The 14,462-nt window shown below is 42.1% G+C and overlaps 1 protein-coding gene across 3 annotated transcripts in view; it reads left to right on the top strand.

Moving 5' to 3' along the window:
* The window catches only part of BBS9 (Bardet-Biedl syndrome 9), a 249,944-nt gene that overhangs the window by 115,472 nt on the left and 120,010 nt on the right, over positions 1 to 14,462 (top strand). For all 3 annotated transcript variants that reach the window (XR_013225256.1, XM_077302587.1, XM_077302586.1), the window contains one exon: positions 31 to 253. Coding sequence is in view for 2 of the 3 variants with exons in the window: in XM_077302587.1 (XP_077158702.1) it covers positions 31 to 253 (223 nt within the window). In the remaining variant the exon portion in view is untranslated. The remainder of the gene's footprint in view (positions 1 to 30; positions 254 to 14,462) is intronic.

Genomic DNA, 14,462 nt, shown 5'->3' with positions numbered 1-14,462 from the left:
GATCTTTTTTTCCTTCCTCCTTTTGTGCAGGGTTGGGAAGAAAGTGTGGATGCTTCAGTTTCTTACTTGCTGAAAACATGTTTGTCCAAGATTTCCAAAGAGCATGGCCTCATTGTTCCCAATCAGTTGAGCATTCCTAAGGATACTAATAGGCTGAAGAAACACATAACCTTGCTGTATGATAGATTGGCCAAAGGTGGTCATATGTCTCTAGATACGGATGCCGACTCTCAACAGCTTATGATGTTGCCAGGTAAGCCATTTGATATACACCTTGTTCAGAAATAAAGGAATGCATCTTGGGTGATGGTTTGCAGTTTAAGTTTCCTGCTAAAATAGTGACAGTCAGGAGAAGTGACTTTTCTCTCCCCCTCAGAAATTCCAGCGTAACCACTGAATAAATATGCTAGTGGAATTCAGATGCCAAATATTTTTAGAATGGTATGCATTTCTTTGCTGTAGCATTGAATATGAGCCATTATGTTTTTCCTCTAACCAATAAAAAGTGGATTAAAGAATAAAACCATTTTGAGCTAACGTTTGTCTAAACTTGATCACTGGTTGCCATATTTCAGGAACATAAATAGACTAATAGAGAAGTTAATGTACCCCAGATGATCATTTTCTGCTGCCTTAAAGCTTACTGCTAAGTTCAGTGGAAAGGCACACAGAGATATGCATTTCTTCTTTGAGGGTGTTTCTGCATGTACACAAATGGGGTTACATTCATGGTCTTTTATACAGAGCTCCTAGAAATGCCTTAAAACTGTAGCTGCCTTAGGAGGGCAGCCAAAAGGAATTGATTCACATGACACTTTTTCCCCATCTTTATTTTTTTTTCTTTATCAAATAGGTAGGTAGGTAGGAATTTATTTTGGTCAAAATAGCTGTTTTAAAGTAGCAAAGAAATATGAAGAACAGACCGGAAAGGGAGATTGCAGAAATGCAATTTATTACAACAGTCAAACACAGTAGAATCCCCAGTACTCAACAGGGATATTAGTTTCTTATCTAATGATGATCATATGATAACATTCAATTCTTATATCCACACTTCTTACAATCCCCTCTTCTTTTTATTTTATTTGGGACAATGTGACTGTAATCCGATGTAAGTAAATATGCAAGGTAATTTAGAATCTAACACTTTGGTCTCAGGACAGGATAACAAACTCAGCATGGCTTGTCACTTGTGGGGATGCTTCCATGCTTGGGTCGAGATAGATGGGGCTAGCAACAAGTCTCTTTTAATTACTTCTTTTCACAACTTGGAAAATGTCTGCTATTAATCACTATACTGGACATTTTTCTTCCCCCAATGTTTTTGCAAACCACAAGTGAACTCAAAGGACTGATTAGCTTTTCTAGCAAGGTATGATCATACTGCATATTTTGGATGTGATGCTATTTACTAATTTGCTACTAATTTACTTTCTCCTTATATCTGTACTCTTACAATCCCTGTTCCATTGTCTGAGGAAGTGTGCATGCACACGAAATTTCACGCTTTGAATAAATCTTTGCTGGTCTTAAAAATGCCACTGGACACAAATTTTGTCTTAATACCAACGTAATGTTGAGATAAGAGCCTCTTGTGGCGCAGGGTGGTAAGCAGCAGAAATGCAGTCTGAAGCTCTGCCCATGAGGCTGGGAACTCAATCCCAGCAGCTGGCTCAAAGTTGACTCAGCCTTCCATCCTTCCGAGGTTAGTAAAATGAGTACCCAGCTTGCTGGGGGGTAAACGGTAATGACTGGGGAAGGCACTGGCAAACCACCCCGTATTGAGCCTGCCATGAAAACGCTGGAGGGCGTCACCCCAAGGGTCAGACATGACTCGGTGCTTGCACAGGGGATACCTTTACCTTTACCTTAATGTTGAGATAAACTGTCCTACAGAACATTACTGTAATGTTTTGTAGATACAAGGTTCAAGGGTTCAGTTCCTAGTTTGTATGTGGGGGAGACAGTATATACAATTGGTTCTATGGCTACCGCATGGACTGCTTTTATGTTTCAAGATCCAGCACTTAATGCATCTTCACAGTTTCATTAATCTTCCACTATTTTTCCTAGTCACCTAAGGTTGGGTGGAAAAACCCTGTTTTCACGTCTTCTGTTCTCTAGGGAAGCTATATTTAGAATCAGAGTATGTTATAACCCTTGCCCCACACAATCTGGACTTGAATTCCTAATGGAAATTCATCGCATTTTTTGGGAAAAGGTTATAAAATTTATCTTTTCAGGATTGCTTTTGGTTTATAATAGTGTGTCTACATTTTCTGTTTAAATATTGCTGGTTGTTCTTTTAATACATTGGTTTTCAACCTTCCTAATCCTGCGACCCTTTAATACAGTTCCTCTTGTGGTGACCCCCAAGCATAAAATTATGCAAGTGTTCTTTCACAGAAATTAAACCGAAACTGACCAATGCTGTGAAGATCCATTGTTCACGATAGTATATAAATTGTTTTTTTCCAGGGTTTCACAGTTCAGTTCAGCCTCTTATTTTAATATATTTTATGTCCCCTTGTACATAAGATAAGTCAAAAGATAATTATGAGAATAGATATATACAGGTACTGGAACAAATGGAAAAATAACATGGTACAATCACATTTGGAGGGGTGTCACACTTTTATATGAGCCTCTTGTGGCGCAGGATAGTAAGGCAGCCGATACGCTGTCTGAAGCTCTGACCATGAGGCTGAGAGTTCGATCCCAGCAGCCGGCTCAAGGTTGACTCAGACTTCCATCCTTCCGAGGTCGCTAAAATGAGTACCCAGCTTGCTGGGGGGTAAAACAGTAATGATTGGGGAAGGAAATGGCAAACCACCCTGTATTGAGTCTGCCATGAAAATGCTAGAGGACATCACCCCATGGGTCAGACATGACTCGGTGCTTGCACAGTGCTTTACCTTTACATACTTGTATACATTATTTCCATCTCAATAACAAACCACATATTATTTCCTTTTAAAAAGCATTAGACATGCATGTGCACACACAGAATTCAATAGATCTTTAATTGTTTTTTGCAAAGATAAACCAACTCTGACTAAGTTGCTATTTAGTTACATACTTATTTTCTAACATAGTGAGTTAGTCATCACAGCAGTAGAATCTGATGAATACTTTATACATTTGATTTTATCACTCATATGTGTACTTTATTTTTCTAAAATACAGCTACCGTAGCTAGTAAAGAGCAGCTAAATATCCAGCTTTTCTGACAACTGATTTTCTCATTTAAGCCCTTAAAAAAAGGCAATTGACCAACCCCAGTATAGAGATCAGTAAAAAGGCACGATAGCTTTCACTACAGCAGGGCCAAGATCCAAAGATTCATGAAACTAATTTCCTAAGCCCAAGGGAAACCAGACTTTTGATTTGTTCGTGGAACCACTAGCAAATTACATAAGGGTGATTTGCTATTGAAAGTGAAGTGATTCTCCAAAATTGTTTGTGATAATGTCTGCGTGTAAAGAAGGAAGCAACTTTTCAAGGGAAAACCAAGAGAGCCATTGCACTGGATTAATGGAAGTCACTACCATGAAAAAAAATAAACTGTTTGAACTTGAATGTCATCTACACTGAAATGGGTGTGGCTAATGTGGATTTTATGGAGCCTCTTGTGGCGCAGAATGGTAAGTAGCAGAAATGCTGTCTGAAGCTGTCTGTCTATGAGGCTGCGAGTTCGATCCCAGCAGCCGGCTCAAGGTTGACTCAGACTTCCATCTTTCCGAGGTCGGTAAAATGAGTACCCAGCTTGCTGGGGGGCAAAACGGTAATGACTGGGGAAGGCACTGGCAAGGCCACCCTGTATATTTAGTCTGCCATGAAAACGCTGGAGGCCGTCACCCCAACGGTCAGACATGACTCGGTGCTTGCTCAGGGGATACCTTTACCTTTAATGTGGATTTTAATTTTAGAGGTTCTTTAGCCTAAGAGAAACATTAGTAGCAGCAACGTGTCTTCTAATTCACCTGTGAGTACGTGTGGAGTGAAAGTCTTGCATTACAATCCTTGCTACATCCTAGTGTTTTCTTAAGCAATAGTGAAGCTTGCCTTCAACCAGTGCTTCCGAAATCACAATTCACAAAGCTACAAAAAGAAAGAGAAGTGAAAGATTATTAGAAGCCATCCCTCCAATAGGATGATACAGATCTACAAGTTACATCAGAGAGTGTTTAATACCATGTTGCCTTTGGCAGCAGGTTAAACAGCTGGCTTAAAGAGGAAGTAAAGGGGTTTGAGGAACTCCGCCAATCTTTAGTATGGGTCAGGTCTATAGAGGTTCCACTAAAACGTGGTTTTAGACCACCCTGGTAACTCTTAGTGGGTGGGCATTTTTTAAAAAAGACTAAATACAGTGAATGGATTCTGTAGGGTGGTTTAGTCATATATTTTTGCTTGGTTTCTAAAAAATATGTATCATATACACAGCGTCTAGATTTTACCTACTTCTCATAATAACATTTTTCAAACATACACATCCCACTTTTTGTCCTTTGGCTTGGCTAGAGCATCATTTTACTGTTGTCCTGTATTCTACTGGAATATACTCCTTTCCAGAGACTGTTCCTTTCTCTTTTAATCCCTTTTCTTCTCTTGATGCTAAAAGTTGATTTCCTTTCTAGAAATCTGTGACCTTTTATTTTCAAAATTAAATCATGTATTTATTTAGATATAATCAATGACATTATAAGCTTCTGGCCTCCAAATATGAGCTTGAATCTCGGCAGCATGTGGAATTGTGCTAGAGGAAGCAACTTCCCTGCCTAAAATTGTACTCTTGTAAAACACTGTACTGAAGGGAGATAAACTCAGAGAGCAAATTAGGAATGTATACCAGAAGAAGATTCGGCAAAGATCTCCCACCCCTTCTCTGCAAACAACAGAGCTATTTCATCAGAGAAACTCCAAGCCTTTATGCAAAGTCAGTCTGTTCAGTAAATGTTGATTTTTTAAAAAATATAATGGAGCATACGTAACTATCATGGATTGACCTATTTAGATCCTCAAATAACTTTATTGTCCTGTGGACAATCCAACTGTTTATAATTTTGGGCATTTCATGTAGTAGTCTTAGTTTGCTTCTGTTACTCTTTTTATTTTATTATACCACCCTTCCTTGGGGTTCAGGGCAATATATATTATACAAATTAGAATAAAGCTCGCAAATGCCTCACAGCTGATAGCCAATTTAGGAATTTCTGATCCACTCACTAGGGACATCAATGACTGAATTGTTTTGAATAATTCCCTCTCAACAAGAGGATTCCCAGAAGGGTTAAAAGAGGCAGTGGTTTTCTCAATCCACCAACTTCACAGGGTGTCTGTTGGAGGAAGAGGAAGGGAAGATAATTGTAAGCTGCTTTGAGACTCCTTTGGGTAATGCAAAGGGTTTAAAAAAAATTAAATCCAGCTCTTCATCATCTTCGTAAGCAGTGGGAGAGCTCAAAAGACTTCATAAAACCCTGACTGCATAGGGAGGTAAAATTTAAAAATCTACCCTTGCACAAATAGAAACCTCATTTTGCCCGGGTTAAAAGAGGCAGTGGTTCACCCACTGCTCCCCAAAAAAACATCTTTGGACCCGCGACAGCCTTCCAACTACCGCCCCGTCTTGCACTTTGCATTTCTGGGGAAGTTGCTTGAAAAGGCTGTTGTGAGACCAACTGACAGCATACTTGGAAGAAGTTTCGATCCTAGATCCATCCCAGTCAGGTTTCCGGCCTGGCCATGGGGTAGAGACAGCGCTAGTTGTTCTGACGGACGACCTCTATCACCAGATGGACTGGGGCAGGTTGGCACTGCTTGTATTATTAGACCTCTCAGCAGCGTTCGACACAGTTGATCATGAGCTTCAAGCTCACCACCTCGCCAATGCCAGCATCAGAGGAACTACCCTTCAGTGGTTGATCTCCTTCGGGATCGCGGACAGAGGGTAGCACTATGAAAGAGGACATCAAGCCAGCACCAACTGGCATGTGAAGTCCTTCAAGGGGCAGTTCTCTCTCCAATTCTTTTCAATATCTTTATGCACCCTCTTGCTCAACTAGTACAGAGGTTTGGGCAGGGTTGCCACCAGTATGCAGATGACATCCAGCTCTTCCTCCTGATGGATGGCCTCCCTGAATCTTCCCCAAAAGCAGTGTCATCTGAACTTCAACCCTTCAAAGACAGATGTCCTGTGGCTGGGCAGGAAGGGCCCAAGCGAGGAAGTGCGCTTACCCACTGTGGATGGAGTGCAGCTATCAGTGGCCCAGTCCGCCAGGAACCTGGGCGTTATTCGTGATGCCTCCCTCTCAATGATAGTCATGGCTTTTATTTTATAGCTTTAACATTAATGGTAAACTATAGAGATGGGAGTGGTAGAATATGAGCACTGCAGTTCCTGAGAGAAGGCTAACAGCCTTTCCATTGGTATGCAGTATTAGTAAAGTGTATTGCAGTGATACCTACTGGATTTTCTGTGGACAACCAGGTCATATCTTTACACTTTTCAAAATCATGCAGGGATTGCTTATCTGTTCTTTATGCATCAGTCTGAATCTGGGTTCATATATTTCCAGGCTGTAAAGTACATTCATTAATGGTACAGCTAAGATTATTTAGGTTTAGCAATTCGGTATAAGACTGGAGACCTCATTTTTAAGAAATTAATTTGTTCCATTTCAGAATTTTTTAAAAAACTTATTTCATTAAAATATCTATATCCTGTCTTTCCTTATGGAACAAGGCAGCTTTTCTTCTTACATGATTCCTAGAGTGTATATTTTAGTGTGCTAAGAACTTTTCTGAGGGCACAAGCCACCAGAAATGTCTTTGATTCAAACCTTAATGGAGTAGATGCAAGAACATGGTGATTCAGCCGTAAGTGTTTGCTTTGAGGGTTTATAAAATGTTTTTCTTTTAATGTGTAGGCATTCAAACTCAGACACAGAATGGTGATGCAATTCCTGTCCAAATTGTACTCCTGCAGTACCTATTGCCAAAGATTTGAAATTTAATGTTCTGGTTCCTTGTATTGAACTTGGCATATATCTTTCAACACATGATGAAGTATTCTAGTTTCCCCAAATATAGCAAACTGGAAAATGTTGGGGCAGAAACATTAGAATAGAATATATTTCACAAAACTCTTGGGGGTGTCTTATTACTTGTTAAAGTAATTGCCAGCCTTATTCCACTTCTCATTCTGTAGGTACCAGTATAACACACTAAGAAGTCATGGTGGTTTTTAGTACCCACAATATGCAGCAAGCACCAAGCACTTCATTATATTAGAACATATGGTTCTTACCTCCAAAGAACTTACAGGGTTACTTTATAGAAGACTAATGAGGGAGAGGAAAGGTGATAAAGAGCTGTTTGGGGACAGAGGTGAGAGGCCCAGTGCAAAATCACGTTTGGCTCCACTAGAATGTATGTGGATGGGATGGGAGAGAATGGTACTGGAAGTTTCTTTGACATGTGAAAACCCCGGGGGAACTTGTTATCGTCATGTCCCTACAGGCAAGCATATATTGGTCAGCAGAAGAGAAAACTAACAAGATAATACAGCAATTTCCCAAGGAAAACATCACAGTGTGAGAGTTGGGGATTTGGGTGTAATAATTTGATACAATGCCTCACTGTAGAGATTATTCTGACTATTATAGTAAACTGTCCCCTGAGCAAATGTTGCATCTAAATAGAGATTCAGCATTAGATGCTTCTGTTGTCATATCCCAACATTCTAATGAGTGTCTCCAAGCTAGAACTGACACTGTGAAGTTGCAAGCCAGATCTCTGATCCTTAATAATTGAAGAGGCATATACATGATAGACCCCTTCTCAAGAGCCATTTGCTTATGTCTCATGGTAGATTACTTCTTAAAAACTGTAGCAAAAAAAAAATAAAACCTTGCAATGAAAGAAAAATCAGTCCTGCTTTGAAAAGAAAATACTAGTCTTCAAGAGTTCAATGAGAGCTATAGGTTATAGTAATCAGTGGTACAAATGTAAAAAGTAGTCTATTGCCCCTCATGAGAAGGAAGGACTCCCTGGAGAAGAGCCTAATGCTGGGAGCGATCGAGGGCAAAAGAAGAAGGGGACAACAGAGAATGAGGTGGCTGGATGGAGTCACTGAAGCAGTAGGTGCGAGCTTAAATGGACTCCGGGGAAAGGTAGAGGACAGGAAGGCCTGGAGGATCATTGTCCATGGGGTCGCGATGGGTCGGACACGACTTTGCACCTAACAAGTCTATTGCACAGGCAGAGCCCCCCCCCTCTCCCCCAAATGTCCCAATATGGTAGACAAGCCCTGCAAATCTGGGTGATATTATGTAAGCTGGAGATTGTCAGTTCTGCCTCTTTTTATGCCTGGAGGCTAGACTCGCCTCTGTGCGAAATCCATTTATTTACAGCTTCGGGTTTTATGATACAAGCATATTGTACAATATCATCAATATGATATCAGAGCAGATTTAGACTCAGATCCAAGGGGAGAATCCTTAAGTCGTCACCAGTACAAAGTCCTGATTTCTCAAGGATGAGGCCTAGCTGGCGTAACCTCATGAATGCAGATAAAACGGTTTGATGTTTAATTTCCTTTAGCTTGCTCCAGCTCATGTGGACTGATGTTCCCTTGAGTGAAAAGTTGATGGGGGCAGCGAGATGAATATGGATGCTGTATAGTGAAAAGACATCTGTTTGCTCGATGAATAACACTCCATTGGTATGTCTGCTAGTAAGCGCAAGACAATGAAGCAACGAGAGCATTAAAATGGGAGCAGCATTTTAAAAAATGAATAATTTAAAAAGGAAAAAGTCATGCATAATGAATTTTTTAAAAATCCCTCTGGAGACTTGGGAATTATTGGTTGTTTGGACTATGATATGTAGCTGGCAGCCCTACCATTCCAGCTCCTCCTCCTCTTACTCTAAGTACAGTTGGGAGCTACGCATTAGCAACTCTATGGAATCCTTTGCGCTGAAAAGCATTAAATTTTAATAGTGTAGCTAAAGTGTAAGTAGTCACCAATGATAATGTTGATGTCAGCTTTTGGTGAAAACAACTGGCAAATAGTGTTTTCATTGATGACTGTATTTGTCTCTGTACTTTATTTTCTGCTCAGTTTGTTTTCTTTGGGCAACTGCAGCCAAATGTAATCCCACTGCACCTGATGCACAAGCTGGTTTTTAAAGCCACAGAAAAAGTATGTTTATAAAAACCTTAAGAAGTTCATAAATCTGTTCTGTTTTCTAAAATGACTTTGGTTGGGGTAAGAAAGAATATACAATATGTTGTTACTTAAAGTTATATAAAATCCTGATACTTGTTACTTTTTAAACTCAGGGAAATTTCTCTTGAAATAACATGACTTCATCCTTTTAATTTCATGTGTGTGTGTATACACACACACACAAACCCTATCTCTGAGGACTGAGTGTAGGCAACAGCATCTAAAGTAATGTTAAAATGAAAAAAATATATTAAAAAATTAAAGTGAGAACATATCATTGAGCAAATCCTTTTTGAATCAGGGCCACTAAATGATTAGATCATAAAAAGATAAACAATAGAAGAGCCTCTCTTTCTACATTCTTCCTTGGGTTTATCTTGGCTCCTTATAAGTATTGTATATCTTTCATAGACCATTTATGCACTGAGGGTTTCATGCCGGGCTGCAGGCTGGAGTTTTAGTCGTGGCAGTTTGCCCCACCTCATCCTGCACCCACACAGGGAAGCATTTGGCCTGGTGCACCTCATCTGCCCCCAATTTGTGCTCCTTGCACGGGAGCTGGGGCAGTGAAGTTCCCAGTGCATAAACGGTCACAGTGACTTTAATTGAGAAACAGTACCAGTGGATTCAAAGCCAAAAGCCAAACAATGCATTTTGTTGAGGTCAACGCAAAATAACAATACCCTGTGCAAGCTTTCACATTTTCTATAACTTTTCATCAGACTGGATAATTAAAAGCAAAAGGTGGAGGGTGAGGGGGAACACACCTTTCTGACCAGGGCTTTACCGCTTCTTTGTCTGCATCAAGTAGGATGCTTGTAAGATGTTTTGCTGCTTTCAACTGGTGCAGGATGTGGCTAACTGGTATCCGATCATAAGCATAAATGAAAGCTGTTGAAAATGCAGCCATTCATAATGTACTAGTGGACTAGTAGAGTGTGGAACACAACTAGGCTGGAACATTTATACTTGGACCTCATCTCAGTTGTGGACCTCACCTTCTCACCTTGGGCCAGCATTGCTGTTCAGTCTAACCTCATCTCAAGTTTGTTAAAGAGATGATGTCTTACATTTAAAATACTGAAATCAAAACTGGCTGTCGTGATCTAAACTAGCAATCCCCAACCTGTGGGCTGCGGACCACATGTGGTCCTTTGACTAATTGGAGGTGGGCCCCGAAGGACGCCTTCTCCCCCCCCCAGCCCTTTACTTCATCCCCCCCAGCCCTTTACAACACACTTCATTGTTGTGGTGTATCTGTAGCTTATTTTGAAGGGATGTTTAAACATTACCATAGCAATCAGAGAGCCTTAGGGCAATGGTTGAGAGTAGAGGAGTAAACTACCCCCCCACCGGGCCTCAGTAAAAGGCGTTGAGTGGTCCTCGGTGAGTGGTCCCCGGTGATAAAAAGGTTGGGGACCACTGATCTAAACAATGTTTTGTGGAACACAACTACAATACAGCAATGAAAGATATTGTGTTGAACAATATCAGCAATTTTCATCGATGATCATTCTTCTAAATTCCAAAGAATCATTTATTTTTGTCTGTTTCTAGCTATCAACCATAACACTAAGGATAAACTAAATGCGACTACAGGCTCGCACGCAGTAAAAACAATCCAAGAGGTAGTCACAGCGACCATCAGGTGTCACCCAAGTGAGGATACTGGCTTTGTGTCTGATATTGCCAATAACTACTATTATTTGTACAAAGTGATCCTATCATGGATCACCAAATTCTGGCTAAAACCTCTGTGAGCCTTTGATGTTTTTTACAATGACTTTCCTGAATTGTTGTTCATTTAACATTTATTGAAATACACTGAACGACAGTGAAAGTACCTCCAGTTTCTTTAATGCGCAGTTTTACCCAAGTAGAGCCTCTTGTGGCGCAGAGTGGTAAGGCAGCCATCTGAAAGCTTTGCCCATGAGGCTGGGAGTTCAATCCCAGCAGCCAGCTCAAGGTTGACTCAGCCTTCCATCCTTCCGAGGTCGGTAAAATGAGTACCCAGCTTGCTGGGGGGGTAAATGGTAATGACTGGGGAAGGCACTGGCAAACCACCCCGCATTGAGTCTGCCATGAAAACGCTAGAGGGCATCACCCCAAGGGTCAGACATGACTCGGTAATTGCACAGGGGATACCTTTACCTTTACCTTTACCTTTACCTTACCCAAGTGATAAACAACAAGTCTGGGGAAAGTGTTAATTAGCAACTATGTGTGTGTGTGTGTGTGTGTGCGCTCACCTGTGAAGTGATGTTTTGTTTGTGAACACCATGGATGGAGAAGCACAGGAAACAAAAACAAACTGGAAGAGTTTGACAACAAAACAAAGACATTAGGCATCAAGAAATCAGAAATATAATGTAATGTATGTCATCTGGCCACTATTAGCACTAACAATCATGTGTCAGTATACATGGTAAATTTACATTTATTCTTTTTAGAACATGGGGACATAACTGGATGTAAATAGTCAACATGCCTCTTCAGTGCCCTGTAGAGGGAACTGCATGCTTCTCACCTGTGAATGGCAGAATCCCCCAGATTTAACATGAGCTGTTGATATAGGAGTGATGCCAATACTTCTACAGCTGAGTGGCGGCTTCTGGGAGAGTAGGAGGCTGAGCACAGCTGTGGGAAGGGATAGGGTGGCCTGTAGACTCTTGTGGAAACTGGAAATTGTTGGGGCATTCACGGACTGCACCACTGTCCTCTCAGTAGGCCGGGAGGAGATCTGATGAAGAGAATACTCCAGCATCTTTTTCTAGCCTCTGTGTGAAAAGAAGAGGTGGAGGAATAAGGTGCTGGTGACTCCCTTCCCCTCTTGGCTCAGAGATTGCATGTCTGGTTGGTGTCACATCTAAGGAAGAGTGCTGCTGCTGTTTGTCTGCTTCATATCTTGCCTGAAACATCCAAAGGCTATAGCTTCCATCTATGCTGAAGTAGACAAGCAGCAAATATTTTCACCAGACTGCTGTTTTGCTTGCATGGGCTGGGCTGTCATCAGCATGCCAATGACACCCAGCTCTATCTACTCATGGATAGCCGTCTGCCGCCCCCCCCCCCCCCCCCCCCGGAACCATTCGGCAGGTGTTTGGAAGCCATTGCTGGGTGGTTGGAGCAGAGCTGCCTGAAACACAGCCTCTCCAAGGCTGGGTTGACAGGGGGTTGGGGGACAGAGGTGTTGGGTCAGGAAGTGTGCTTACCCACCCTAGGCGGGATGCAACTTATGACCGCGCCCATGGCTAGGAACTTGGGAGTGACCATCGACGCCTCACTGACTTTAGAGGTGCAGGTCAAGAAGGTAGCTCACCAGGCATTTTTTCATCTTTGCCAGGCACGGCTACTAGCACCCTACCCATCCTCTGAACATTTGGCCACAGTGATCCATGCAATCTCCAGAATAGTTTTTTGTAACTTGCTCTATGCGGGCCTTCCCTTGGTCTTGATCCGGAAATTGCAGCTGATGCAGAATGCAGCTGCTAGGGTCCTCACGGGGGCATCTTGGAGGACCCGCATCCAGCCTGTCCTAAGGCAGCTGCATTGGCTGCCAGTTGCTGCCTGGATCCAGTTCAAGGTGCTGGTTTTGACCTTCAAGGCCCTTCGTGGTCTGGGTCCCACATATATTTTGCCCTATTCCCCCTGCAGGGCTTTATGCTCTGCGGGTGCTAATCTATTGGTTATTCCTGGCCCCAGGGAGGCGTGCCTAGCCTCAACTAGGGCCAGGGCCTTCTTTGTCCTGGCCCCTACCTGGTGGAATGAGCTCCCCTGGGAGCTACGGGCCCTGTAGTAGCTTTCAGTGTTCTGCCAGGTCTATGATTGAGGCCAGTGTGGCAAGGGAGATCTGATGCCTCCCCCCTCCTCCCAGTGTTAAGAGCATAGCACTTACTAGGTGATCTGCACTCCCTCCTCCCGCTACTGTATGTTCTCACAGCATTTTGGCCCATAATACCATGTGCCCTCTATGTGTGTTTAAGGGAAGTATTCACTGTTCATGGCTTACCAAGCCAAAATCAGCCTACCAGCCTTGTGCTACACATTCTGTTTTCTGTGTTGTCATTTTATTGAACCAAGTTTGAATCCAGCAGCATCTTTCAGACCAACGAAGTTGTATGCAAGGTATCAGCTTCTGTCTGCAAGGCCCCTTCTTCAGATACATTGAAACAGAAGGTCCTCAACTGTACATGGGGGGGCGGGGGAGAGGTTTAGTCGCCGGGAGGATTTCAGATGCATGATTTCACTGGGCAATTATAGCCGAAAGAGGATCGAGGCAGTTATCGGAATCTGGTGAACGGCTGGCAGTCAACATCCAAATGCCAGAGAAGTTGGAATTCGGCAGCAGCTGCAAGGTGGACGCATCAAACTCTGGGTGCAAACAGGACTGAGAGACCAGCATGTGTGGTTGTGTGCGCTTTTAATGGCATTTGAAAGCAGTTCCCTTAAAGGTTGCCTATTGGTAGGGTGACTAAGAATGAAGCTGCAGAAGTTACCAGACAACGCAACCAAGATTAGAACAGCATATTTGGTGAGACATTTAAATTGGCTTTTAGATGATGCATTCTGTTTACATCTGAAGAAGTTCATTCTGGTACAGGAAAGACCATGCTGGAATAAATGTTACTAGTCCTTAAGGGGCCACTGGACTTCTGTCACTTTGGGCCGGCCTATGTAGGCAGCAAAAAACATATCATGAATAATGGGCTGTATTGGACTCCATGGGTCACACTGCATGGATCTGATAGGCTTGTGCACTTGATATTTTCCACATTTCTGCTCATTAGTAGACATCTTTCATTCCTTTGCAAGGAATGTAAACTCCCTTGAGTTTTAAAATGTAGCAATTGGTGTGACAGAGAAAGGATACTATTTCAAGGTCAACGACCTATTAGGGCCAGTCATTCCACATATCTCTGTATTGCTTCAGCAGCCATGTACTTCTAAACCCTATGAAGAAACATATTGTGCAGTGTATTGCACGCTGCTGTGGTTTTATGGACCTCAGCATGAGAAGCAACGCATATTTACATGTAAATCTGAGAAAGCTAGAATAAAACCCACAGGGAATATTGGTTTAAGCAGAAAGGGCTGATCTAATCTTGAACTCTTTGAAAATGAGGGGGGGGGGAGTCTATCAGATCAGTCGGCATTTACTTTGTCTTTTCTGTCTATGCTTTTGTTGGGCTTCCATCATCACATATGATATATTGTTAGTTCTTTACCCTAAAG

Source organism: Paroedura picta, chromosome 11 (genome assembly GCF_049243985.1).
Source record: "Paroedura picta isolate Pp20150507F chromosome 11, Ppicta_v3.0, whole genome shotgun sequence".
Lineage (NCBI taxonomy): Eukaryota > Metazoa > Chordata > Lepidosauria > Squamata > Gekkonidae > Paroedura > Paroedura picta.
This window is presented reverse-complemented; position numbering and strand designations above follow the sequence as displayed.